The sequence below is a fragment of the Emydura macquarii genome, unplaced genomic scaffold, assembly GCF_026122565.2.
Source record: "Emydura macquarii macquarii isolate MOO-44397 ecotype Brisbane River unplaced genomic scaffold, CSIRO-AGI_Emac_v2 contig_1253, whole genome shotgun sequence".
NCBI classification, from domain to species: Eukaryota; Metazoa; Chordata; order Testudines; family Chelidae; genus Emydura; species Emydura macquarii.
This window is the reverse complement of record NW_027131390.1, coordinates 99,605,730-99,630,565: the sequence shown is the minus strand read 5'-3', so window position 1 is coordinate 99,630,565 and position 24,836 is coordinate 99,605,730. Positions and strand designations below refer to the sequence as shown.

The window sequence follows — 24,836 nt, the reverse complement described above, 5'->3', positions numbered from 1 at the left end:
AACATAGTTTAGGACAATCTCCAAAGAATTTTGACTCCTTGCAACATTATTTCTGGATCTCATTTATATAATTATATTAGACTTTTTAAAAATAGATATTTGCATTGATTTCTTCATTTTGCAGCACAAATGGCACTGCCAACTCTTAATTCCACCACAGGCCCTGGTACAATATTGACTGGTTAAACAATCTGAGGCCCTGAGCCTGCAAATCAGTGAGAGATTGCAGGGGTCTGACTACATGGAGTGGTTTGCAGGATCAGGGCATAAATGAACAACAGACCAAATTATTCTTTAGAGAATGTGGTGTATGTGTGCATGCGCGCGCACACACACACACACACACACACACACACACACACACACACACACACCAGCAACTTTTACAATTGCACGTAGTCCAGTCACTCTTCTTTTCAGGAGTAGGGAAGAAAACATTCCATGATTTACCGTCACAAAACATTGTTTCCAAGCAAACAGATAGTAAGCAATGTCACAGTTTCAAGGCAACCACACCTGTATTCCCCCTCCATGGTCGACCAAAGGCAACCAATTCAGGCTTCCAGCCGTCACCTCTGTTGGTCTGAGTTCTCCCTGGTGGATATTTGACACAGGCAGGCTCAAGCACTATCTTGTTCACTGAACTTTAGTGAGGACAGCTGTAAAGAAAAGCATAAAGCCTTCCCACCAGATCTAGCTTTCCAGCAAAGCCTGTCACCAACATTCTTGCTTCGCCTCCTGCGTAAGACAGGCAGCGCCCAAATTGTTTCTGCATCACCTTCTTCACCTAGATTGCCCCGGGAGTGCAAGCAACGAGCCCTCCAGCAACAAAGTTGAGAGAGGGATCCCAATATCAGCATGGTTAAGGCCATTCAGCTCCCTTTGTAATGACAGCGGGCCAGACTCAGTCACACTAAGACCACTCTGGTAAAGGTGTAAAGCAGTGATACTCAGCCCTCTGTGGCTCAGGAGCCAAATTAGCAATCAACATTACCCAACAGAGCGAGAGTAGTGCGAATTCATGGTTTCATTTGCTATCCTATATTCATTTTTAAAGAGTCTGACAGTGGAAATCTTTAGTTTTTGTATTTTTATATGGATATTCTCGCAGCAAAATGACGGACCAAGAATTGTTATTTTATCAACTCCAATTGATTAATAGCATGGTAAAAGCATCCTGATTGGTTAAGAATTAAATCACCACAGTGTTTTAATATCGTGTGCTGCAAAGAGCTGCAGGAGACACATTAAAGAGCCAGTTGGGGCTCGCAAGTTTCAGTCTGAGTCTCACTGGTGTAAAGGGACCTTGAAGGGGGCATCAAGTATATTTACATTTCTGTAAATGAGAATCAGATGAACTGGTGAGACCCAGACCTGGATGGACCCTTCACCACTAAGGGGTGTTTGGAGCTAGGGTTTCAGCTCCATTCAGTATTAGGAGGTCCAGTACAAGTGTTCAAAACAGTGTGCTTGGGGAGTTATCCTCAAATGTTTAAAGAGCTAATCCTGTCCCATTGAGGTCATCAGCAAAATTACCATTGGCTTCACTGGGACCAGGTGCCGGCTTAAAGTGCAGAACTCTTGCAATCAGTTTGTACAGAAGTTTTGTAGTACACTTGCCCAGCTTCTTGGTCCGACCTCCCAGAATTCCCACCTCACAGTCACAGTGCTGCTTCTTGAAGACTTCCTTGCTGTGTGGCATTTTAAGACTTTTATGGGTCATTTTAAAAAAATATATTTCCTCTTCCCAGCCTACGGAATCGACAGACTTGTCTGCACCAGCCAGGCTTCCTTCTTGGTTGTGAACCTTGGGCTCAGATCCGAGGCCATGAAAGCTCGTAAAGGGTGTATTTGTGTGTGCACGGGTTCCACGTGTTCTTTTATGGATGCATTTCGGAGAGGCAGCTGTACTGATGGAGGGGGTCGTGCTAGGCAAAGAGATGATGTCAGAGCAGCCTGCACTCCCTAGATGCGGGAAGCAAGGAAGTTAAAATTCCTTAATGCCATCGGGCATCTTTCCATTCTCTCTCTATCTCACAGATTGTCTTTGGGGTTTTCTCCCCCACGTGCAGTTTACACATGTTTAAACCAAAAGCTAAGGGCGTACCACAGGATGCCTTTGAGTTCACTAGTGGATAACTATGCCTGCACTTAGTGAACGTCCGAGGCTAAGTTCTTTCCCCAGATGTGTGTCACATCCTAGGGGAGAATTCGGCATTTTCATAGAATAAACTCCAGATAATTAACTATGGAAACCTTTGAATTCCATTTGACATGGGATGAGGAGGACACAGAAATACTGGAGACAGATGACTTTGCTCTCAGCTGAGGCACTCAGCTTCCACAGTGAGATACAAATTCCTAGAGAGAACATTACACTGGACTTTTGGCACTGCTATTAAAAATATAAAGTAACAATAACGAAGATACTTGGGGCCAGATTTTCAGGAGCTCGTAGTAAAGACACTTAAGGGAAAAGACCAGATGTCCAAAAATGTTCAGCAGCCAGCAGATCCCGTTGATAGGGATGTACCGAGGATTGCCTTATTGAGAAGAGTGGTGGCTGCAGGGTGAGGAGCACATTTGAGTATCCGGTCACTTTACTCAGGTGTCTAATACGAGCCCTTTGGAGAAACCTGGACACAAAACACATTCTGCCTGGGGAACTTCAATATTATACTGCAATATAGACAACCCGAGCAACCAAAAATTAGGACACTGCTGCATATACCAACAGGCCTTTTAAACTCTCATTTCGCAACAGTCATCTGCTACTAGATTGCTTGCCATGCGTGAGAAGATTAAGGGAACAAAACCTTTCACTGCTGCAGCAAAATAAGGCATAATAGCGGCGTCCCCAGCTAGCGCACTCTAGGACTGGTGATCTCAGTGCTTCTTGTAAAGAGCTCCTGAAGTTTTTGCCACAACATTTTTAATTCACTGACACCTGGCAGTCAAGGACCTGATTCTGAAAATCCGTACTCCCGTGAGGAGTTAGGCAATTTAGGCAAGAGGCCCTTTGAGATTGGTGGGACTGCTCACATGAGTAGGGGCTAGCTGGGTGAGTGGGAGAAGGCAGAGCTGGCACTTTATTTTGAAAATTAGGTTTCAGACTTGCCTTTTGGAACAATGAACTCGTGAACATATGGCCAAAGTTTTCAAATCTGGGTGCCTAAAATTAGGCTCCTAAATTAGAATGTCCTGCTTTTCAGAGGCTGAGATTTTCAGAGTCACGTAGGGGATTTGGAAACCCAATTCCCATTAAAATTAGTGGGACGTTAACATTAAGAGCATAAAACCAATCACAGTCACAGCAGAACCAGACTGCAGGGTTTTTAGGAGAATTGGGTGTCCAGATCTCTTGGGCAGTTTTGAAAATCTCATTGTGAAGTGGAGAGAGCTCACAGCTCTCATTGAAATCACTGAGGATTTCAGATGTTCAGCAGCAGCTCTAAAAATCAGGCTGCGTTAATTTAAGTGCCTACATTCGGACCATTTTTTTTTTTTAAACATTTCTTTAACGGCTCTTTTGTTTGCCCTTTTTAAATCAAAATAAGCAGTTTTCTAACAGGAAGTTTAAATTTAGCTGAGATTTATTCCTGAACCGAAAATAGTTCTTTCAGCTCTGGTACAAAAATAAATATCAGTTTATGCCCATACCGTGTACACGGCAGCCCCTGCATACGTGCTGCAATTATTTCTTCATCATGGTGTGTATTTAGAATAAGGTCCCTGTACAGAACAGGATCCTGTGCTGCAGAAAGTGCTACCCGACAAAAGAAAGGCTTTAAATTGGAGAGGGAGCCCTCAGATTGAAAAGTCTGGGTCCAGGTGGAAATCCAGAATCCCCTCCCCCACCAAAGCTCAGCATTGCTCAGAACAGAGGTTTTGGGATGGCCCGTTGGAAGGGTAAGAGGAACTAGCTAACTCCAGCTTTAGACCAACATTTCCAACCTCCTCATCCCGTCCCTGTGTTGAGAGGCATTTGAAAGAAGGTCTGTGCTTCAGTCTGATCTTTCAACACCCCTCAAAGGGAAACCAAGAACAAGATTTAGTTCAGATCTGACACTTTTCCTCTGCAGCTCTCAGAGCGTTTTACAAAGTAAGTTTCATCATCTCCATTTTACAGATGGAGAAACAGAGGCGAAGTGATGAAGGCCAAGCTCACACGGTACCAGGGACGGGCAAAGCATCCCAATTAAACAGGTGTATTATACTAAACCCAGTGTAACCACTGTATGAAACAAAACACAAAATGAAGTACAAAGAGAGGACAATACAATGAGTGCGCCAGAGATGGGCGGATATAGTCCAGTGAGGGGCCCGGGCCCAGCTTCGGTGCAGAGTCTGCTTCGCTCTGCAGGGCCAGTCCCGGTTACTCATGGCAGCGAGAGACACACCAGCCCCATCTATGCAGAGAGACCCCCCACCATGAGCCCAGCTTCCTGCCCCACGTCCCTGCGGTCTGAAGACCAGGGCATGCAAAGGTATAGCCCCCTCGCCTGGCACTCCCTCTGGGCCTCTGTAGCAACTCTGACATCAACAGTGTGACCAGAAACAGCACTACCACGACACAGGTCCTGGCCTATGGGGCCACCTGCAGCTTCTTGTGGAAAGGAACAAATTAAGGCCCCTCCCGATGGGTGTTTTTGCACCCTTGTTTTCGGATGTGTGGGGGTGTATTTGAACCCATAAACCCCCACTAAATCCACCCCCACCACTGCCTAGTAGGTAAGCAATTGGCAGAATCAGGAATAGAACCCAGATCTCCTGACTTCTAGTCCAGGGCACTAACCACTGGACCACTCTACCTCTAACAGCCCAAAGTTTTCAGCTTTGAAATAAATGTTCTCCAGCAGGATCGGTTTTCTTGGTGTTCATGTAGCTACAGCTGCTGTCCGGGCTTTCAGGCATAACACATTTCACCAAAGAATTCAGTGAAGGAAAATGATAAACAAATGCACTTACAAACAGCAGAGTCAACTCAGGCTTGTGCAGGTTTCCCTCTCTCCTCTGAATCACTTTTTTTCCCAGGCAAACTCAGTGCCCAGCTAAGACTTGAGACAAGAGTGACAAAGAAAATCAATAATTCAAAGGCTTTGTTTCTTTTTGCAGCATGTTCTGCCTGGGCACGAAGAAATCTGAAGACCAACTTATGTAAATGGTGTGACTCCACATCCCCCGTGTGTGAGGAAAAGGTGTGCTACAGCAACTGTAATTTAAACTCCTATTGTGAGAACCCATATGAAATCTGTGTGGCCATATGGTAAGCAACAATCCTATTACCAATGTGCGTTCTGTATGCTAATAAGTGTCTGAATTATTTACAGAGCAAAAGAAGGATCATTGTGAAATGATGGCCTTTTAGTATGCTGTTTCTTACACATATGCACATATTATATACAAACGTACAGGACTCATTCTTCAATCTTCTCCCTTCTCTCCCCCGTCATCCCCCTCTTCCCCCTCCTACCCACCCGGATTCATTCCATTGTATTCACAATTGCAATTTGCCTGGATACAATTTGGAACTTTCATTCAAATGCACTATATATGAAATTTCACTACATCCAAGTTTCTATTGGCCAAATCCTGCAACCTTATTCCAGCAAAGCTCCCATGGATTTAACTCTGCAAGCAATTTCCACAGGGCCAGATCCTCAAATCCTCATTCACAGCCTGATATGTCAAACTCGTACTTGTGTGCTGTCCATGTTCACATTAGAAGACACTGAATAATTCACTTGCGGCTTTACCACTTGGAATAATGCAAACATCACAAACTCATACCAATCAAATCTTTATGCCACACTGCATGGTCAGGTATTCCACATTTTATGGACATATGGACGAATACAGACTTCACATAAGAGAATTTAAAAATACATGGAGCAAGTGCCATAAAACTCAGCAGAAATTGTAGCACTATAACTTCATCTTGACTAGGGTTTTCCCTTGAGTTAGTTACCGTGTGTTAGCTAACACAAGGTAAAAATACACCTTTTTTCTAAATGAAGACAAGGTCTTAAAATCTGAAAACAAAATCTAACACCTCTCTGGGGGACAGTAACCGGAAGACATTTCATTGGCTCTATCAGTGGAAGCTGACACTTGACAGAGAAACCAAAACAGCAGCATGAATCATCTCACATGGAATTGAACCATAAATCATAGCCAATCAATCACCTCATCTGGTGAGGAAGTCACCCAGGGGTCACAGGAGAACAGATCCCTGATAATAAATCACTATTAAAGGGTCAGGTATGTTTCTGAGAGCTGTAAAAAAGAGTTGGTGGTGTAAAAGCTTGTTGCCACACAGCCTCACCTGTCTTCCTCCTCCCCAATAGCATCTTCGCTCGTCAGGAGCTTGTTAATATTTTATCTTCTTCTTCCCTGGCAGGCTGTTAGTAGGCCGTCTGCCACAGAGGATACAGCTTGTTCTGTTTTGTGAAGCTCAGATTTCCTGTGTGAAGACTCCCAGAAAATGGATCACTCAGGGGCCAATCCACTGAAGTCAATAAAAAAGACTCCTACTGACTTCATTGGGCTTTATATCCCATCTTCCATTGGCAAAGGCACATTTAAGTGACTTTAACTCATCTTTTGTTCAGGTACCCAGGTTTACATCAATAGTTTTTTCTCTTACACATGGAGCATATAAGTGATAAGTTCACCCCCAAAATACAATCTTGTTCTCAGTGACCCTGAGGGAAATCATGACTGTACCCTTCAGAATTACTTCCCTCAAGGTTATTGGGAGGCCCCTTGATGTAGTAGGTCAGGTGGCCTTCAGCATTCAGGATTGTAGTTCAGTTTTCCACATAGGCTAGTGGTTAAAGAAGAGCAGATCAGGACTGAACAAGTCATGGAACCTCTGTGCGCCTCACTTTTCCCACTTTGCGATTCTAGGATAGCGAGTGCAATACATCATGAGTGCAAACATAATTATATTTATAGTTTCCTTATATGCAGGAACTCCCAGCATGCATGGCCTAGCCTGGTTTTTTAAGGTCTCCATATAATATTCCAATGCCTTGATGCTTGAAATCTGTTGGTTAGTAAACACAGATTGACCAAACAGCCGCCACCCAAATCCAAACCCCACTGAAGCAAATGGGCTTTGGGAACAGGCGTTAGGTCTCTCAGAAGCACGTTGCATTCACCCAGTCTGGAGAGACTTGTGGTGAGTTTCTTCAGTCTTCACCCCCAGTGAGCATCCAGCTGATAACGTGCACACTGCAGGATTTTTTTGGCTGAGATGCCACACTTGGTACTGAGCGTGGGGGAGGCCAGTCTGGAGGAGTTACATGTTCACAGTCCTAGCAGTAGTAAATGTGAGGCAGTAAAAGCTCCTGTTTTCACTGGAGATTATGGCCTGGTTACCTCAGTCAGTTCTCTGGTGCTGGCTTTGCATTGGCTTTTCATTTCCTTTCAAATCTGTGCTCCTGAAATGCTGATAAAAGCTGTTTTTGAAAGAAAACCTCAAGAGCCCAAAGCAAACACATCCCCTCAGTTTTGTGGTTAAGCTCTTCCCCCTCGGGACCACTGTCAGTGCTCTCTGAAAAGCTCCAGGAATACACATCGAATTCTGGAATGCTGCTTTCACAGTTACTAACAGGAAACCATTCTATTAGCTGTTAAATAGATATTGCTGTAGAAAGCGCACACACACGCACAAGTGCCACCCATTAGAACTGGAACAATCTCTCAGTTAATAGCTGCCAAGCTCCCAGCCTCCTCTCCTTAAAAAAAACTTCTGAGGCCCTTATGAGGCATTCCAGCTGTAATGACCGTACAATGCAGTAGAGCCATTGAGAGGGGGACGATTGCCGTTCATGTTACTCACCATCCAGCCCTATGTACCTCTATGGTGCAATACAAACAACACTATTTAGCACTTTTAGAGCACCAACTATCCAAAGATCTCAGGCTGCTTCACTGACATTCATATTTAATTCACAACACCCAGGAGATGAGGTACGAAATGAGGTCCAGACGTACAGAGAATGTAAGTGCCCAGATCACACAGGGAGTCTGAGGCAGAGCCAGGAATATTGTTCTGATCTCCTGACTCCAAGCCTGTGTCTCAGCCACTAGACCATTTTTCTGCCCTTTACAATGGATACTGCTGTATGCACAAATTCATACTGTTCCCTCTCAGATCATTATCAAGCCCCCCATCTTCAAAGACCTCCACAATGTCGCTTCCCTCCTATCACCTTTTCACTCAGGCCAAGTTGCTTCTCTGGGGATACCTCCCTTGTACCTTTTGCCCACATCCACCTCCATATTTCATTTGGTTCTGACTGATACAACCAGGAGCAATGTCACACACTAGCCTCCAAAGCCCATATCCTCAAAGGTACGTAGGCTCCTAACTTCCACTGATCACCTTTGAGGATCTGGGCCCAAGTGACTACCTAATCATAGGGTCCTAATCGGATACTACAGTGATAGAGGCCATGTAGCAAGGCAGATTCCTGTCCTTGTCTGTCATTCTACCCTATATAGGTTCTCATACAACGCTCATCAACATCACATTACTATAGCCGCTGCTATTTTATTATTAAATTAATTGATTTCAAGAGTAATACTTGGGTATCACTAAGACACACGCACCAAACATCCAGGGGCCTAACATAACCATCTGTCCTCTTTCAATTTCCTGTTTTTTCTCAGCTTAATATAGCCTACGTCTGTATTGTAAAGCACTATTTATCTTGGGGGTGGTATACAAGCAATAAATGATCATTAGAGATGGACTCAAGCTATGGCGTTTGGTCTAGAGCTGAATTTTCTTAATGTTTACACAATGGCTTTCCACTGACCTTAACAGGAGCCCCAGATATTCTCTATAGAGCAAAATTTGTGGCATGTTAGGAGGATGTTGGACATCCTGACGCTTGACATTCCTATGGAAAACTAATTTAAAATAAAACGTCAAGGGTACAGTCTATTGCTATAACAGCTTTGCCCTCCTTCCCCGCTCTGCAAACCTTACTCATATGAGTAATTCCACTGGAGTGAATGCAGCTTCTCAAGTGAATTTTCAGGATCAGGCCCTTAAATATTTTAACTATTCTTATTGTTGACGAAAACAAACACAATTACACAGGTTGCAGAAAATTCATGAACATTTAATTCAAAATGCATGATTTTCAAGCAAATGCATTAATACCAGAAAATGAAATCTCTTGAGAAGTCAATTACTGCTGATATTATAATATAATTTCTAATCTGTGAGATGTTCAGTGAGAATGTTTTGTTTACCACCACCATCTAATGGAGGCTTTCATAGGTGACAAAATCCACAGTAAATTGTTTTACATAAATTATACAGAAGTGCAACAGACGGCATTCGTTTTTACAGTATTCTCATCTACCACACAATAAGAAACTCCTTCTGTAAAAGGAATTATTAATTTTTCATGACAGTGTATTAGCCTTTGTTTGCAGCGATACTTCTTGATATATTTTCATTATAATGGATAACATTTTCAAAATCCCAAAATTCCATTTTCAAAAGTAATTCAGGATCTTTTGAAAATTTTAACCCAAGTCTCATTTTCAGAAGAGATTTAGGCACAGAGGAGCCTAAGTATCATTGACTTTCACTGAGATTTAGGCTCTTATCTTGATTAAGAGCCTAAGTCACTTCTGAAAATGAGACTTAAGGCCAGATTTTTAAAGGTATTTAGGTACCTGCCTGCATCTTTAGGTGCTTAAATATCTTTAAAAATCTGTCCCTGAGACACTTTTGAAAATTTTCCCCCAAAATCTTTTGTTTAAAAAGCTAGAGATCTTTGGTACTAAAAATAAATGAACTCCGTCCCTTAAAAATATTGATTAAATAGAGCATTTTACAATTCTAGGATTGATTATAATACAACAACTCACACAAAAACATTAAAAATTACTCATCTGATCAAGTTTATTGCATGCATTTTCAGGGCACTGCTCCACTATGTTACCTCGGTGTAGTTAAATGGATGCAGTTAAGTTTAAAAAAACCACAAACCCCATCATTGCCCTCTGCATAGAGTAACCACTGAAGGGGGAAAAAAAAATCTTCCTAGAACCTCCAAGAAATTAAGATCTCCATTTCTCTTAGAACCATCCAAGAAATTAAGATGTCTCATTTGGAGTAGGGAGAAACAAGGATGTTTTCCACTTTAATTCCATAGCTGTTCTGAGATCCACAAGGAAATCCGGCATCCCTGGAGACCAAGACTCTCCACAACAGTTCCCTGAATGTCCCCTCCCATCTTCTGTGTCAGCACAGTTGTTTTCAGAGCTATTGTGCTTTGCAGGCCCTTTTCTGGTGGCTACCCCTGAAGCTTCCCTCAGAGGATGTTTGGAGGGTGAATGATTGGTGTTCTTTCATCTCTGAGAGATGGTGGAAATTGCAGCCTCTGATGTAGATGATTTGCAATGTCACATGTGACTAAATAGTCCAATCCGAGATTTGCATAATCTTTGGCAATTATTGCAAATGTGTGTGTCTTGATTGGAAGCTGCTGCTTCTGATAAACTCTTTTCTCTTCAAGCTGTAGGAGCCAGCTTCTGTCATGGACTTTAATGCCCTGATCAAGACAATGGCCCACTTGTTATGATCACTTGCCAAGGTTTCCCATCTGTCAGGATCAATTCCAAATTCTTTCATGTCTTGCTTACATGTGTCTTTAAAGTGAAGCTTCGGACATCCTGTTCTTGTTCCTTCTGATAGCTCCCCATATAGTATGTCCTTAGGCATGCATCCATCTTCCAACCTGCTCAGATGGCCCAGCCAGTGCAGTTGTCTTTGCTTGAGGAGGTTGTCACACTTGGTACGTTCACCCTTTGAAGAACCTCTGTGTTGGTAACTTTATCTTGCCATTTGATATTAAGTATAAGGCGTAAACAGCATAAGTGGAAACTGTTTGTTCTTGATAGTAAGCTTTGAGTTGTTCCAGGCTCTTTTAGTAGTCTACTAAAGGTAATGGCAGCCTTTTCAGTAAGAACATTTAGTTCTTCATCCAGTGAGAGGTTCGTAGTCACTGTAGAACCTAAATAGCTGAACTTTTGGACTATTTCTAGCTGGTTTGCATTTAAGGTGATTAACGGATCCTGTGGAACCCTCTGTCCTAATACAACCATTTTCTTAATGCTGATGTTGAGAGCAAAATGCCTGACAAGCACTTGAAAGGCAGTCCATGAGTTCTTGTAGAAGATCTTCATCGTGGGCTATAAGGGCAGCATCATCAGCAAACAGAAGTTCCCTGATTAGGACCTTTTTTTACTTTAGTCTTTGCCTTCAGGCATGAGAGATTGAAAAATTTCCCATCCAATCTTGTGTGGAAATACACTCCATCTTTCACGTCAAACTCACGGTTCAGGAGTACCAAGAAGAAGATTCCAAAGAGTGTACGGGCAAGAACACAGCCTTGTTTCACTCCACTTTTCATCACAACGCTGTCCGAAGTAGACCCGTCAAACTGGACATTTACTCCCATGTTGTTGTGAAATGAACGTATAAGACTTAACAAGATTGATGGACATCCTATCTTTTCTAATATTGCAAATAGACCTGTTCTGCTGATTGTGTCAAACGGTTTGGTTAGGTGCATAAAGGCAACATACAATAATCGGTTTTGCTCTCTGCACTTTTCTTGAAGTTGACGCAGAGAAAATATGTCTTTAGTTGATCTTCCAGCCCGAAATCCGCACTGTGATTCAGGGTAGACACTATTTGCCAGCTGTTGTAGGTCCACTAACATGACTTTTGCAAAAGCTTTTCCTGCTACACTTAGTAGTGAGATACTCCTGTAGTTGTTACAGTCTCCCTTTTCGCCTTTGTTTTTATACAGAGTGATGTATCATGCAGCTCTTGCGGCACCCCACCCTCTTTCCAGCATTTAAGTAGCAACTGATAGCAGATATGGTAGTAAGCCTTCTTTCCCACACTTAAGAATTTCCACTGGGATGCCATCTTTTCCAGGAGCCTTGCCACTTGTTAGCAAATCAATGGCCTTGCTTAGCTACACATCTAGTTCTGGCATGACTTGTAGAGTTGGTATTTGATTCAGTGGTGATGTTCCTTTCTTGTGCATATAGCTCTGAATAATGTTCAACCCAACTCATAGACTTTAAGGTTAGAAGGGACCATTATGATCATCTAGTCTGACCTCCCGTATAATGCAGGCCACAGAACCTCAGCCACCCACTCTTGTAATAGACCCCTAACCTATGACTGAGTTATTGAAGTCCTCAAATCATGGTTTAAAGACTTCAAGGTACAGAGAATCCACCAGCAAGTGACCCATACCACATGCTGCAGAGGAAGGCGAAAAGCCCCCAGGGCCTCTGCCAATCTGCCCTGGGGGAAAAGCCAACGAGACAGCTGCTTATTTCTATCTGTAATAATTTCACCACTTCGTGATTTAAGAGGGGCAAGCTTATTGATAGTGGGGCCTAGAACTTTCTTCAGACATCATACATGACTTTGAGATTTCCTGCATCTGAAGCTGTCTGTATCTCTGTAAAGAGATCAGTCCAGTAATGGTCCAGTAATGATTTGCAGAGGGTCTACTTGCTCACTGTACCTCGGTTTTTGCATGTCGAAGTCTCACTTCGGTGCTGTTTGTTGGCTTCTTATTGTCTTCCAGATAGGCTGTGTTCTGACTTTTAATAAAAGGTAATAGTTCTATTTCATTTTCTTCAAACCAATCCTTTTTTGATGATCTATTTCCCCCAAATGTAACTAAAGCTGTTTCATGGATTGTTGTTCTTAAATCTTCCCAAAATTCCTGTGTCTTCTCTGGTAGACTTCCCAGGCATGCTGAGTTCAAAAGCCTTCACAAACTGCTGGCATTTCCTCTGGTTTTTAATGTTAGCAGCATTGATTTTGGGCTTGCTCCCAAGGTTTGCTCTATATAGTTTCTTAGCTGTAATCTTCATTTTGCTAATGATCAAAGAGTGGTCAGTGTTACAATCAGCACTGTGAAACGTGCGAGCATTCTGCACTGGGGGAAGGTCTTTCCTCCTGACAATGACAAGGTCTAACTGGTGCCAGTAGATGTCACCATGACACTTGGTGGCGATCTTTTCCTGCAAAATATGAAACGGTAATACACATTTTGTTTTGGACACAGAATTCAAGAAGTTGTTGGCGGTTCTCTTTCATCTTGCCAATGCCAAAATATCCTAGGCAATCTGGCCATGAGTTATCTGTGCCGACACTTGCATTGAAGTCACCATGGAAGAAAAGTTGCTCCGTGGATGGTATTCTTTTGATGACTTGATACAAAGAATTGTAAAATGTATCCTTCTCCTGGGGGCTAGATTTGAGTATTGGTGCATAAGCACTAACGATGTTCACAAAGCCGATAATTACCTGAAATTTAAGTGAGATAATGCGCTCTGACTTCCCAGCAGGTGTTTCTAGGAGCTTTACCCACTTTATTTCTCACAGTGAAATTGACACTATGCAGATGATTTTCTTCACTGCTTTTACCATGGCAAAAGAACTTACAATTGGCCTCTTGAACAGAACCAGCATCTGCAAATCTTGTTTCCTGAAGTGCTGCAATGTCAACGCTGAGTTTGTACAACTCATGGTCTATCAAAGCTGACGTCCATATGCTGCTTTTGTATTTTAGGTCATCATCTGTCAATCCAAGGCACATGGTCCTAACATTCCAGCTTCCAAGCTGGAAAGTTCTTAGTTTCTTATTTTTTCCAGGTGAACCGTAACTGACACATTCCATGTTGCATCCATACTGCCAACAAGGATGGAATGTCCTCTCCGTATAATATGGCTGCAATAGCCCGGGCAATTAATACAGAGGTGCTGCTTTGTCCAGCACTGCTTTGTCAGCATCTCCCTCTTGGCTTCACTGGTTTGGACCAAAGGAGGGACAGAAGTCAATATATTTGGAATCAGCTACACTGCAGGAGCTACCAGTGTAGAGAAGACCTTCCATCTCCCTGGCTTCAGGGATCCATTTCTAGATTTTTATCAGCCACAGCTGAAAGGCCCAATCTGTCCTGTCTGGATGCTGTTGGCAAATATGCTAAGTGAATTTGCTCAGCCACCTTCTGGTGGCATTGCCTCCATCAGGAGTTCCACTACCCTACCATGAGATAATGCTCAGAAGGGACATCACCAGGTCTTCCTGATCAGTAGTAACTGAACCCGTTATGTAAACACAAGCACAACACACATGCTGGGCAGGCTCAGGGCCCTGTTACCATACGTTACTATTTTGTCAATCAAAAGTCAAGACATCTCTAGAGTGTCCAAAGACTAGTTCTGTCCCCTTTAGAACAAAGGCCAGGCTAGAGTGGTCATTCAAGGACAATGTTAAACCTAGCAATTAAACCACAAACTTGGTGATCAAACTGAGGAGGAGTCCAGAAAATAAATACCCTTTACTGGCTCCACCTAAAAAAGAAAAATGAAATAAAAGTGCTTATCCAAGCAGCTTCTTCTGAGTGAAGATGTCTATCAGCAAAATGACTGGCACATCTTGGAGAGCAAAGATTTGATCATCACCACCACTAGTTGCAAACACATCATTATAATTAAATATTTGTATTGTGGTAGAACCTAGAGAGACTATTGCTGGACCCTGCATGGGTTTCTCTCTGGGAACCTGCGACACCATACATTTGCAGCAACACAGAAACAGTTTCTAAAAAGAAAGTATGATTTATTTTGCCCAGGAGGTTCCACAACGCATAAGAGGAGTAGATTTTAAAATAACAAAGAGACCTACTCACATATTTCCTTACCTAAGATTAACCTCTCCATCTGTAGCTCAGGCAGATCTGGCTTATTCCCCATCTCTGAGTTGGGCAAAACAGCCTACTCTGTTTTCAGCTCTCTCCCTATCTCTGAATGGCTCCATCACACTGTCAGCCTTTTCACTAATGCATCCTGGCCAGCCTCCTTCAGCTCACCCCCTCTTCAGCCCCCCCCCCCCGCCCTTTGAGCTTTTTGAATTCCCTTTGATCTCAGGCTTAGCCTTGGGAAAAGTATAACATCCTAGCTTGGATGGAGCCAGGTAAGTATGTTCTGCCACCATTGATGATGAATTAACTGAAAGCTCCTTCTCAGAAAAGCCCACGTGCTGGAATAACATGTTTTGTTACAAGTCATGAATGTGGGTCACTGAAAGAGCTATAGATGCAAATTCACTGTGCCTCAGTAGACCTTGGAACAGTAACCTGGTCAAGTCTGGGCCTCACTGAAGTCAATGGCAAAACCCACATGAACCTCGATGAGACTGGGATGTGGCTCCTTTCCTAGTGGCACAGTAAGGAGTCCCTTTGAGTGGGGGCACCAGGCACCAAGAACACAACCCAGGACCTGAACCATGTGGAGAGAGAGGAGAAGCTGCTCTAAATACTGGTGATAGCAAGTACCAGGGAGAGAAAAGGGAGGAGGTTTAAGCCACAGGTTGGGGGAAGGGCTACACACAGATGCACTGCTATATTTGCTTTTCTACCAAAATCTTCTACAAAAACCACCCAAAAGAAATTGACACAGCAACCATATATACATGTGTGTGTATAAATATGTACACACACACACACACACACACACACACACACACACACACGAGAGGGATATGTGCTATATAGGGATATGTTATTGATGAACTAGGCACACAAATGTAGATTTACCACCTAATTTAGAGGGGTGCTGAGCATCAGCAGCCACCAATGAGTTGTAGGATTTCAGAACGACTCAGGATCAGATCCTACCATCATGGCGAGAGTAGGTGGACTGCACTTAAAAGCTCATTGCTTTGCACTGTCAGGATGGGTCATGGAACTATTGGAGGAGTGGCATCACTCAATCAATATTTGAAGGATGCAGCATCTTCCTTGAACTTCTGGAATCAATGGACTAAATTCTCAACCTGATGTAAATAAGCTTAGTTCCATTTAAGGCAATGGAACCACCTGATGATCTCTAGTGCAATGTGTGGTTATTAACCAAAGAGTGATCTACTGATAACAAGTGGATTATTTGGCCTATATCCTGCTATTGATCTCTATTGTAAATTTCCCATTGACAAGAAAGAAAAGTTTAAGGGGTTTTTTCAAAGTCTCTCTACATCATACCCATTGCAAACAATCCATACACCATCCTATCAAACTAACAAGCAGCTCAGGTGTGAGATGATTTTATTGTACAGAGCTATTGTGATTTTTGGAGGCAGATATTTTGGCCTGATGCATTGTTGATTCTTTGCATATTTTCAGGAAGCAAGACAATGAGAGCATTAAGATCAGCACTCTCTGCCACAACCCACAACTCCCAGTAGAAAATGTAATGGTTCCAAATTACAATACCTCACGGTGCATCATGACCCATCAGTCTAGTGAGGAAGGAATTTTTTACATCTGTGGTTGTGTGGATGAACAGGAATGCAATGATAAACTTATATTTGAAAACCACACCAATGGTGAGTATATTAATTATTATTATTATTATTATTTAAGTGTGGCATGTTAGTTTAAAACTCCCATTGGAAGCTGCAGTCCTCTGTGCTTCTGAAAATCAGATTAATTAGAGTTAAGGCCATTAGATCATCTAGCCTGACCCGCTGAATGTCACAGACTATAAAATTTCATGCAGTTATCCCTTCGTTGAGTTCAATAACTTGCACTTGACCTAAAATATATCTTCCAGAAAGGCAACCAGCCTTGATCAGAACACATCAAGAGATGGAGAATCCACCACTTGCCTGTGGCACAAGGGGCTCAAATTAAGAACTGAAAATTCAAGTCACCCAGTGCTTAATTTGTGCCAGGGCTTGCCAAGGTTGAGCTCTGGCACCTCGGCAGTTCATAGCCCAGAAACCTCTGATCAGTTATGAAAGTAAAAAAATGGCTTCAGCCCCGGCACCTCTTTCATTATCAATTAAGCACTGGAGGCAACCAAACTTATTCAGCACTTCTGAAAACTTTTAGCAACAATAAATCAAGAAATTTTAGAGCAAATTCTACCCAGTTACACCCATGAAACCCCACTGATGTCAGGCTGTGTCTTCACCCCCCCCCCAAAAAAAAAAAAAAAAGTAATTTTTTACCACAGGATAACTAACGTGTGACTTATCCCTTTCTAAAATCCTAGTGGAGACAAGGCATTGTAGTTTTTACTGGCAGGTAGTGAGGTGAGGTTAACACTAGACCCCCTGACTATAGCTCGCCTCAGCCAGTTTACCTCACAGTACAACTACTGAGCCTTGTCCCCACTAGGATTTTAGAGCAGGATCGCTAGTTAGTTCACCATTGGAGGGCAGTGAAGACAAAGCTTCAGAGGGGTTGCACAAGTGTAAGTAGGAGCAGAAGGAACAGTTACTCACCTTTCATAACTGTTGTTCTTGGAGAAGTATTGCACATGTCTATTCCAATGTAAGTGCGCACACAGCCTGTGCACAGTTTTCCCTCTCAGTGGTACCGGTCGGGTTGGCTCCAGCTGCTGTGTGATGCTGGTGTTGGTATAAAGGCCAGCTGACCCCCACCCTGCTCAGTTCCTTCTTTCCAGAAACTTCAATGCAGAGGGGAAGGGGGTGGGTCATGGAATGGATGTGGGCAACACATCTCGCAGAACCACCATTATGAAAGGTTAGTAACCGTTTTTGCTTCTTCGAGGGATTACACATGTGCATTCCACTCTTGGTGACTCCCAAGCAGTTCCATAAGCAGAGGGATCAAATGTACACAAAGACTGCAGTACAGCTCAGCCAAATTTGGCATCACCTCTTGAATATGGACTGATGGTGCAATAGGAGGAGGAAGTGTGCACAGACAACCAGGTTGCTTCTTTGCAAACATCCTGGATAGAGATCTGCACTGTTGAGATACTTGCCATCTTGTGGAGTGGGCAGTCAGTTTGTCTGGAGAAGAGACACCTGCCAGATCATAACACACGTGGATAAGAAGTTATCCAAGATTAAATTCTCTTTGCGGAGATAGGAAGATCTTTCATTCTGTCCGCTATGGCCACGATCATTTGGGTGGTCCACTGAAACAATTCGGTCCTAACCATGTAGGATACCAGTGCTTGTTTAGTGTCCAATGTGTGTACCTGTTGCTCCTACCTATTTTTGTGTGTAGTTTGGAGTAAAATACAGGCAAGTAAATTGATGGATTGATATGCAATTTGAAACTACCTTGGAGAGAGACCTCAAATGAGCGTGTAAGTCAGGTTTACCAACCTTGCATTTTAGTTTTTACTGACATGAAGATCTGAAGTTGATTTTTTTTTTTTTTTTTTTTACTGACACAGTAAACTTTTTACTGACATCACTAAAAATACCATAAGCAATCCAGTAATGTCACGAAAGTGTGTACTCACAATATTCTTTACACAGGAATTTGGAATTACGCAATTGTTTTAGCTGCAGTTAATTGATCAATCAGGTTCTTTGGGCGTGTGCAGTAACAGAAAATTGGAAATTGATAAAGTCATGATCAGTGTAGTTTTATGATACAAGAAGTGATTCTGAATGATGACAAGCAATGTCAAAATACAATGTTTTATTTCTACCCAATTTTATAGACATTTTCATTTATTTACAGATTTACTCAGTGTTAAAATTGTACAATTTTTTACTGACTGTCCGTACATTTACAGACGGTTGGCAACCCTGGTGTGGGTACACCTTATCTTTACAGGAGATACGGTGTGTGCGGTGGTTCGGATGTGAGGGCACGCAGTTCGGAGGCTCTTCTAGCTGAAGCGACAGCAATTAGGAAAGCCACCTTCCAGGAAAGGTGTAGTAAGGAGCACATTGCTAATGGCTCAAATGGTGGTCCTGTAAATTTAGACAAAACTGCGCTCAAGTCCCAAGGGGAAACAGATTCCTTAAAGGACTGGAAAGATTGTACCCTCAACTAAAGGAACTGAATTGTCATGTCATTAGAAAAACAGAATAGTTATCCACATGAGGGTGGAAAGCTGCCAGGTGAACCTTGATAGAGGAAATTGCTAACAACACAAACTATTCACAATACAAGAGAACACAGTCCACTAAGAGAACTTTCAAATGCAAGAAGATCAATTCCAGTGACCATCACGGGCGGTAAGAAGGAACTGAGCGGGCTGAGGTTCAGCTTGGCCCTTTATACTGGTGCCAGTGGCACACAGCAGCAGAGAGCACTCCAGCTGCCCCAATGGGTTCCACTGAGGGAAAAATGTTCTGTGGATTGTGCGTGGGCCATGCATGCACACACCAGGAGTGGAACGCACATGTGCAATCACTCAAAGAAGAACATGACACATCCATTGAGATTTATGCCAATACATGGAGAGCCAGTTATTATTAAAACCTTATCAGCAAAAATTAAGAAGCCAATTTTGATGTCTCAAGAAGTTTGTGTAGGTTGGATAATTTTCAAATAAGTATCTGAAAGTCTGGGGTCTTGTCTGTAGAAGTTTGCTCATCACTGGTTCTGAGAACCATTCAAACAGGCCTGACAGAATATTTACTAAAAACAAAAACCTCAGAATGGTCATAATTACAGAGCAACAAAATGCTGGGGACAGAGTGGTGTGTAACTTCTCCTGTGGAGTACGGCAAACTGCATCTAATATGAATGTTCAGAGTAAGCAAACCATTTTTTATGAATGTAAATTATGCTAAATTTGCAGATCTTTAGTATATAATTTCATACAAAAATGATGACTGGCTCTTTGGAAATGCCACTGCTACCAAATATTTTCACAGAAGGTATTGTGTTACCAACCGATATAGAAAAGTTACAATTTGAAACAATAAGGTTTCAGTCCTCAAATAATCTGTCTTCTCCTTTTGTTCATTATCTAAACCACCTTGCCAATAACAACTTTGCAAGACCCAGACTTTATGCATCTCCTTACATATTGTTTATATCATCTTATATTATTTTAAAAGATTGTTTGCATTTTGGTTTTTTTTTAAACTTTAATAGCATAGACACAAAATCTGATTTAAGACAAACGATTACAAAAAAAAAAAAAGACTAAAGCAGATAAGCATTGCTCCAAAGCAATGTTCCATTTATTTATAGTCTTAGGCCCTGTCTTCTGTTAAGGAAACCAGACTTTCCAATGTAGACGCGGCACTGGTGTAGGACAAAATTTGCACTGGAATGATTTACTCTTGTAATTTGCTGGGGCTAAGCTGCACAAATGCAACATGTCTGCACTGGAGCTCATCAGTGATCCCATCAAAATGTGCAGATGCGTCATTTCCTCTCCTCCAAGCTATGCTAGGGAAACCCCAGCCTAGGAAGCAAGGAAATTGAAATGGTGCATTCAGAAGAAGCTGTTTCTTGTTAAATATTGGAGGTAGTTTCTCAAACGTTGTGCTGCTTGATCTTGGCCTCGGAGTTCTAATTCACAGGACAGGGATTGAGTTAAACAGCCAGAAATGCACTGCAATATTTGGTTTTAAAGTGCTACATTTGTTTTCAGAAAAAGCAGAACACCTCTAACACATCACCATATCTGGGGATTTTGTAGCATGGAGGGACATCATCATTAAGTAACTGGCAAAAGTTATGCTCACAGCTCTACTGGTTAGCAGGATTCATACATTTAATTACCTACAAAAAATGTAAATCTTTTGAAAATATTTTACTCTCACTCTGTTGAACTTCAGCCTTTCAAAGATGTGATCATAACCAGCGGGTAAATCCATTAGACCTGTAGGTGATACCCATGCCTAGTACTTTCCAAAACAAACATATTCCTGGGTTACTTATTGATTTATAGCAGTTTGGGTTGATCTTGTGGTTTGAACTTGATGCCTATTTTAGAGATTCTTTCACAGCCTTGCAGAAATGAGCTGCAGCAGATTTTTTTGGAATTTGCCAAGGAAAATAGCTAAATGGTCCGTTTTTCCAGAACCTGAATTATGAACTGTACACACTGAGGTCAAACAGCAAGGGTTTTTGCTTATGGAATGATTCTTATACTTCTTCCCCGCGGTTGTTATACTTGGCAGACAAATGTCTGAGTAAGATTTTACTTGAATCTCTCTACTGAAGTCAGCATTTTTACTTCTGGAATTGCAAACATCAAAGGATCAGCGAATTGTGTGTTGTGTGAGGGTCTTCTTCAAATGATCTGAAGACTGATAGGGATTTTTTTTTTAAACTTTCTCGGTCAATATTTGGGAGAAAAGTGTTTAATAAAATGTAAAAACCAAACATTTCAAATGTTTACTATGGGCGGTCAGACTCCGTCACTTGAATCTCTCAAGTTATCTTCATTCGCACTAGCTGTATTGCAGGGAGCTCTCTGGCTCTCTCTCCCCTACCGGTCAGATTCGGATACCTTTGCTCATGCTGAATAGCACCCTGCTACAGGAATAGACTCCTGTGACTGAATTCAATGGGAATACTGTGGAGTAAGGACCTCAGTTAATATTGGCAGAATTTAGCCCTATGTAAGACTGCATCTAATGCACTGACAGAATGGACTGGTTCTCTATTCCACCTTCAGCCACAGCTTTATCACAGCTAACAATTTACATTTGGTTCCATCACCATTGGTTGTAATTGTGTTTTGCAAAGGGCCTCTGTTTATGAACCAGAACCCCAGATCCAAAGGATCCCAATCTCTGAGGTGTTCAGAATGCTGATCCAGACTTTCCAGCTTGTTTTCATCACTGCAGTGTTTGTGCACATGGCTTATAAGAAGTCAGTTTTAATAGCTCCAAGCTGTTGAGGAACTAATACACACAGAGGGCGTGTACATTGCATGAACAAACCACAGGGACAGCAGGGATAGAACCAAAACTCTTCTCTTGGTTAGTGGAGCAGTGGAAATATGCTGTGCTTTGTGTGCACAGTCACAGGTTTAACTCCCATCTTGTCTGTCACAGAGAAGGTGAACGGTCTCATACCTTGAATTTTGGTGAGGCAGTGTGGCCTAGTGGATAGAACACTGGACTGGGACCCAGGAGCACTGAATGTTATCCCTGATGCTGCCACTGGCCTGCTAGTTGACTGTCATGTCACCTCTCTGGGCCTCAGTTTCCCTATCTGTGAACTGGGGATAATGTTACTCACCTTCTTTGCAAAGTGCTTTGAGGTCTACTGATGAAAAGTGCTACATCAGAACTCAACATCATCATTCTGCTGGAAACCTCTACCGTTAGGACAGCATTTGTTAGCATACATAACCTGTGGCAGATAGTTGAGCAGCTTTGATTCCATCCAGTAGAGGACAGTGGTGCACATACGGACACTAAGCTAGTGTGTTATAATACTAATTTTTGGAACCTGCGCTGAATGGCACAGTTTAAATGTACGGCCTAAATCTAGTTGACAGTGTCCCTTGAATAATCTACTGCTGGGGATATTCTGTGCCAAAAAATTAAAAATTCTGCATATTTTATTTGTCAAAATAACATAATATGACGACACCAGTTTCAATTATTTTGGTAATTTATTTCAAAATACCTGCCAGCAAGTACGTCTAACAATAAAGACAACAAAAAATGGTTCAGGAAATGCTTTTTGACAAACAAACAGATTCCTTATTAGGCATATTCATACAGAACTTTGAGTAATAATTCATTTAAACTACACTACGGAAACCTATTTCCTGCACCCCTAAGAAGCAGTGCGAAGGCTTGGAAGAGTCAGGGATAATGGAAGAGCTGAGGGAGAGGGAAGCAATTACCGAGAAAAAGCCAGGGAGTGAACCTGGAGGGTTGTTGGGTGTCAGTGGGAGAAGTATGGAATAGTTTTTTGGGGTTTAGGGAGTCGGGGAAGCTCACACATGCAGACCCTGGCTGACCCCTAGCCTCTCCCATTCAGTCAGGCAAATCTGCCCCCATCTCCATGTGTCCCTGCACCCCCCACTCAGTCACCCTTCCTTCCATCCCCATGTGTCCCTGCATACTCACTCAGCCACTCCACCTCCACATCCCCCCTGCACCCCTACTCCCATTCAGTCCCCACCCATCTGTCCCCCACTAGCCCTTCTGAATCCCAGTCTGTGATCCCCCCAGTAGACCCATGTGCCCCATGCTGTCCATCCCCCCACATTCCACGCCTCCTCACCTGGCCTCATGGGCAGGGTGCTGTGAGGAATGCAGCCTCTTCTTTTCTTTATCTGCCAAAGGCTGCTCTTGCCCCGGAGCAGCTGCCCTCTGTTTTGGCACCACAGCAGCCCCTGGTGGGCAAAAGGCATAATTACAGTGCCTCTCCAGCAGAATATATTTTCTACGAAGAAAAAAAAATCTGCAGGGAGACATGAATTCTGCGCATGTGCAGTGGCACAGAATTCCCCCGGGAGTAATAATCACATACATGTGAATTCTTATCCTCTGAGAGTTATGTGTAGTGTGTGTTACGTCACTTGAAATTATTAGTTCACATTTTTCTCCCCATGCACTACCAAAACTAGCTGTTGCAGATATTTTATAACAGCACAATCTTATTAATTTTCCTTTCTGCAGGATACTCCATGCTACAGAGCAAAGAAGTCATTCCTGTAGCAGCAATAAGCCTGCTACCGCCTCTGCTCATAGCTGTCATGATAACTGTGATATTTTACCTCTGCCGCACCCAGAAGCGGAGAAAGAGAGCCAAGGACTGGAGCCAGAAACACACAAAGCCCCAGGCTTTGCCTGAGCCAGGGAAAGCTGCTGAGGACGATGAGAAATTATCTGTGATGACAGACGACAATCACTCCAGCATGAGTTCAACCTGTGCCAACAGCATCAACCATAACACTGAGCTGCTGCCCATTGAGCTGGATGAGATAGTGGGGAAAGGCCAGTTTGCAGAGGTTTGGAGGGCAAAGCTGAACCACACCACTTTGGGGCAATACGAGACAGTAGCTGTTAAGATTTTCCCATGTGAGGAATATTCTTCCTGGAAAAATGAGAGCCAAATCTTTACAGATGCCAGCCTCAAACACGAGAGTGTCCTTCAGTTCCTCACAGCAGAGGACAGGGGGTCTGGGCCCCGGAAGGAATATTGGCTCATCACCGCCTACCATAGCAGGGGGAACCTGAAGGACTATCTGTCCAGACATATTCTGAGCTGGATGGACTTACAAAAAATGGCCAGCTCCCTGGTGAACGGCGTGGCCCACCTGCACAGTGACTACACTGCCTGCGGCAGGCCAAAGATCCCCATCGCCCACCGGGATATCAAAAGCACTAACATCCTAGTGAAGGGCGAGTGGGAGTGTGTGCTCTGCGATTTCGGCATTGCTCTTAGACTAGACCCTTCCTTAACAGCGGATGACTTTGCTAACAGCGGGCAGGTGAGTATAACCAAACCTGGATTGTTGACTTAAATCTACAGAAATTCTTTAAAAAGGACCTGCTTGGGTTCATTAACAATACGTCCCACGCAGTGGCCTAAGCTGAACACCATGTGCTGCCAAACGCTGGAAGGCCATGGTGGAAACGAAAAGGGGGGGTGCGTGTGGTGGTGTGAATTTTATGCATTTGCCAACTTAGATTTAAAGCTGAAATCTAACAAACTAGATTTGCCCCTCTGATAAATGTTGTGCTCAGTATTGGAATGGGATCTGCGGAGGCACACCGGTCTACCATGGTGCTATCTTTAAAAATTACACATACAGTCTCCGATCTATTTCAGGCCCAGGGTGGGAGTTTAGACTTTTCAGGTCATAGTGTGTTTAATGCGGACGGTAAGGAAAATAAACGATCTACTTTAGCTTTCCTAAAAGAGCTGGTGCAGGAGGGATGCTCAGATACCATGGGGATGGGGCCCACCTGCAGAGTCATTAGACAGACAATATGTGGTCATTGTACTCCCTGTGGCTGCTCGTAATGAAGGCGAACAGGAGGAAGGGAGGATGGGAAACC

At 42.9% G+C, this 24,836-nt stretch overlaps 1 protein-coding gene across 1 annotated transcript in view; it reads left to right on the top strand.

Moving 5' to 3' along the window:
* The window catches only part of LOC137154237 (TGF-beta receptor type-2-like), a 58,771-nt gene that overhangs the window by 27,407 nt on the left and 6,528 nt on the right, over positions 1-24,836 (top strand). The window contains exons 2-4 of the mRNA XM_067549924.1: positions 5,116-5,266; positions 16,252-16,454; positions 23,451-24,265. Of these exons, the coding sequence (XP_067406025.1) occupies positions 5,116-5,266; positions 16,252-16,454; positions 23,451-24,265 (1,169 nt within the window). The remainder of the gene's footprint in view (positions 1-5,115; positions 5,267-16,251; positions 16,455-23,450; positions 24,266-24,836) is intronic.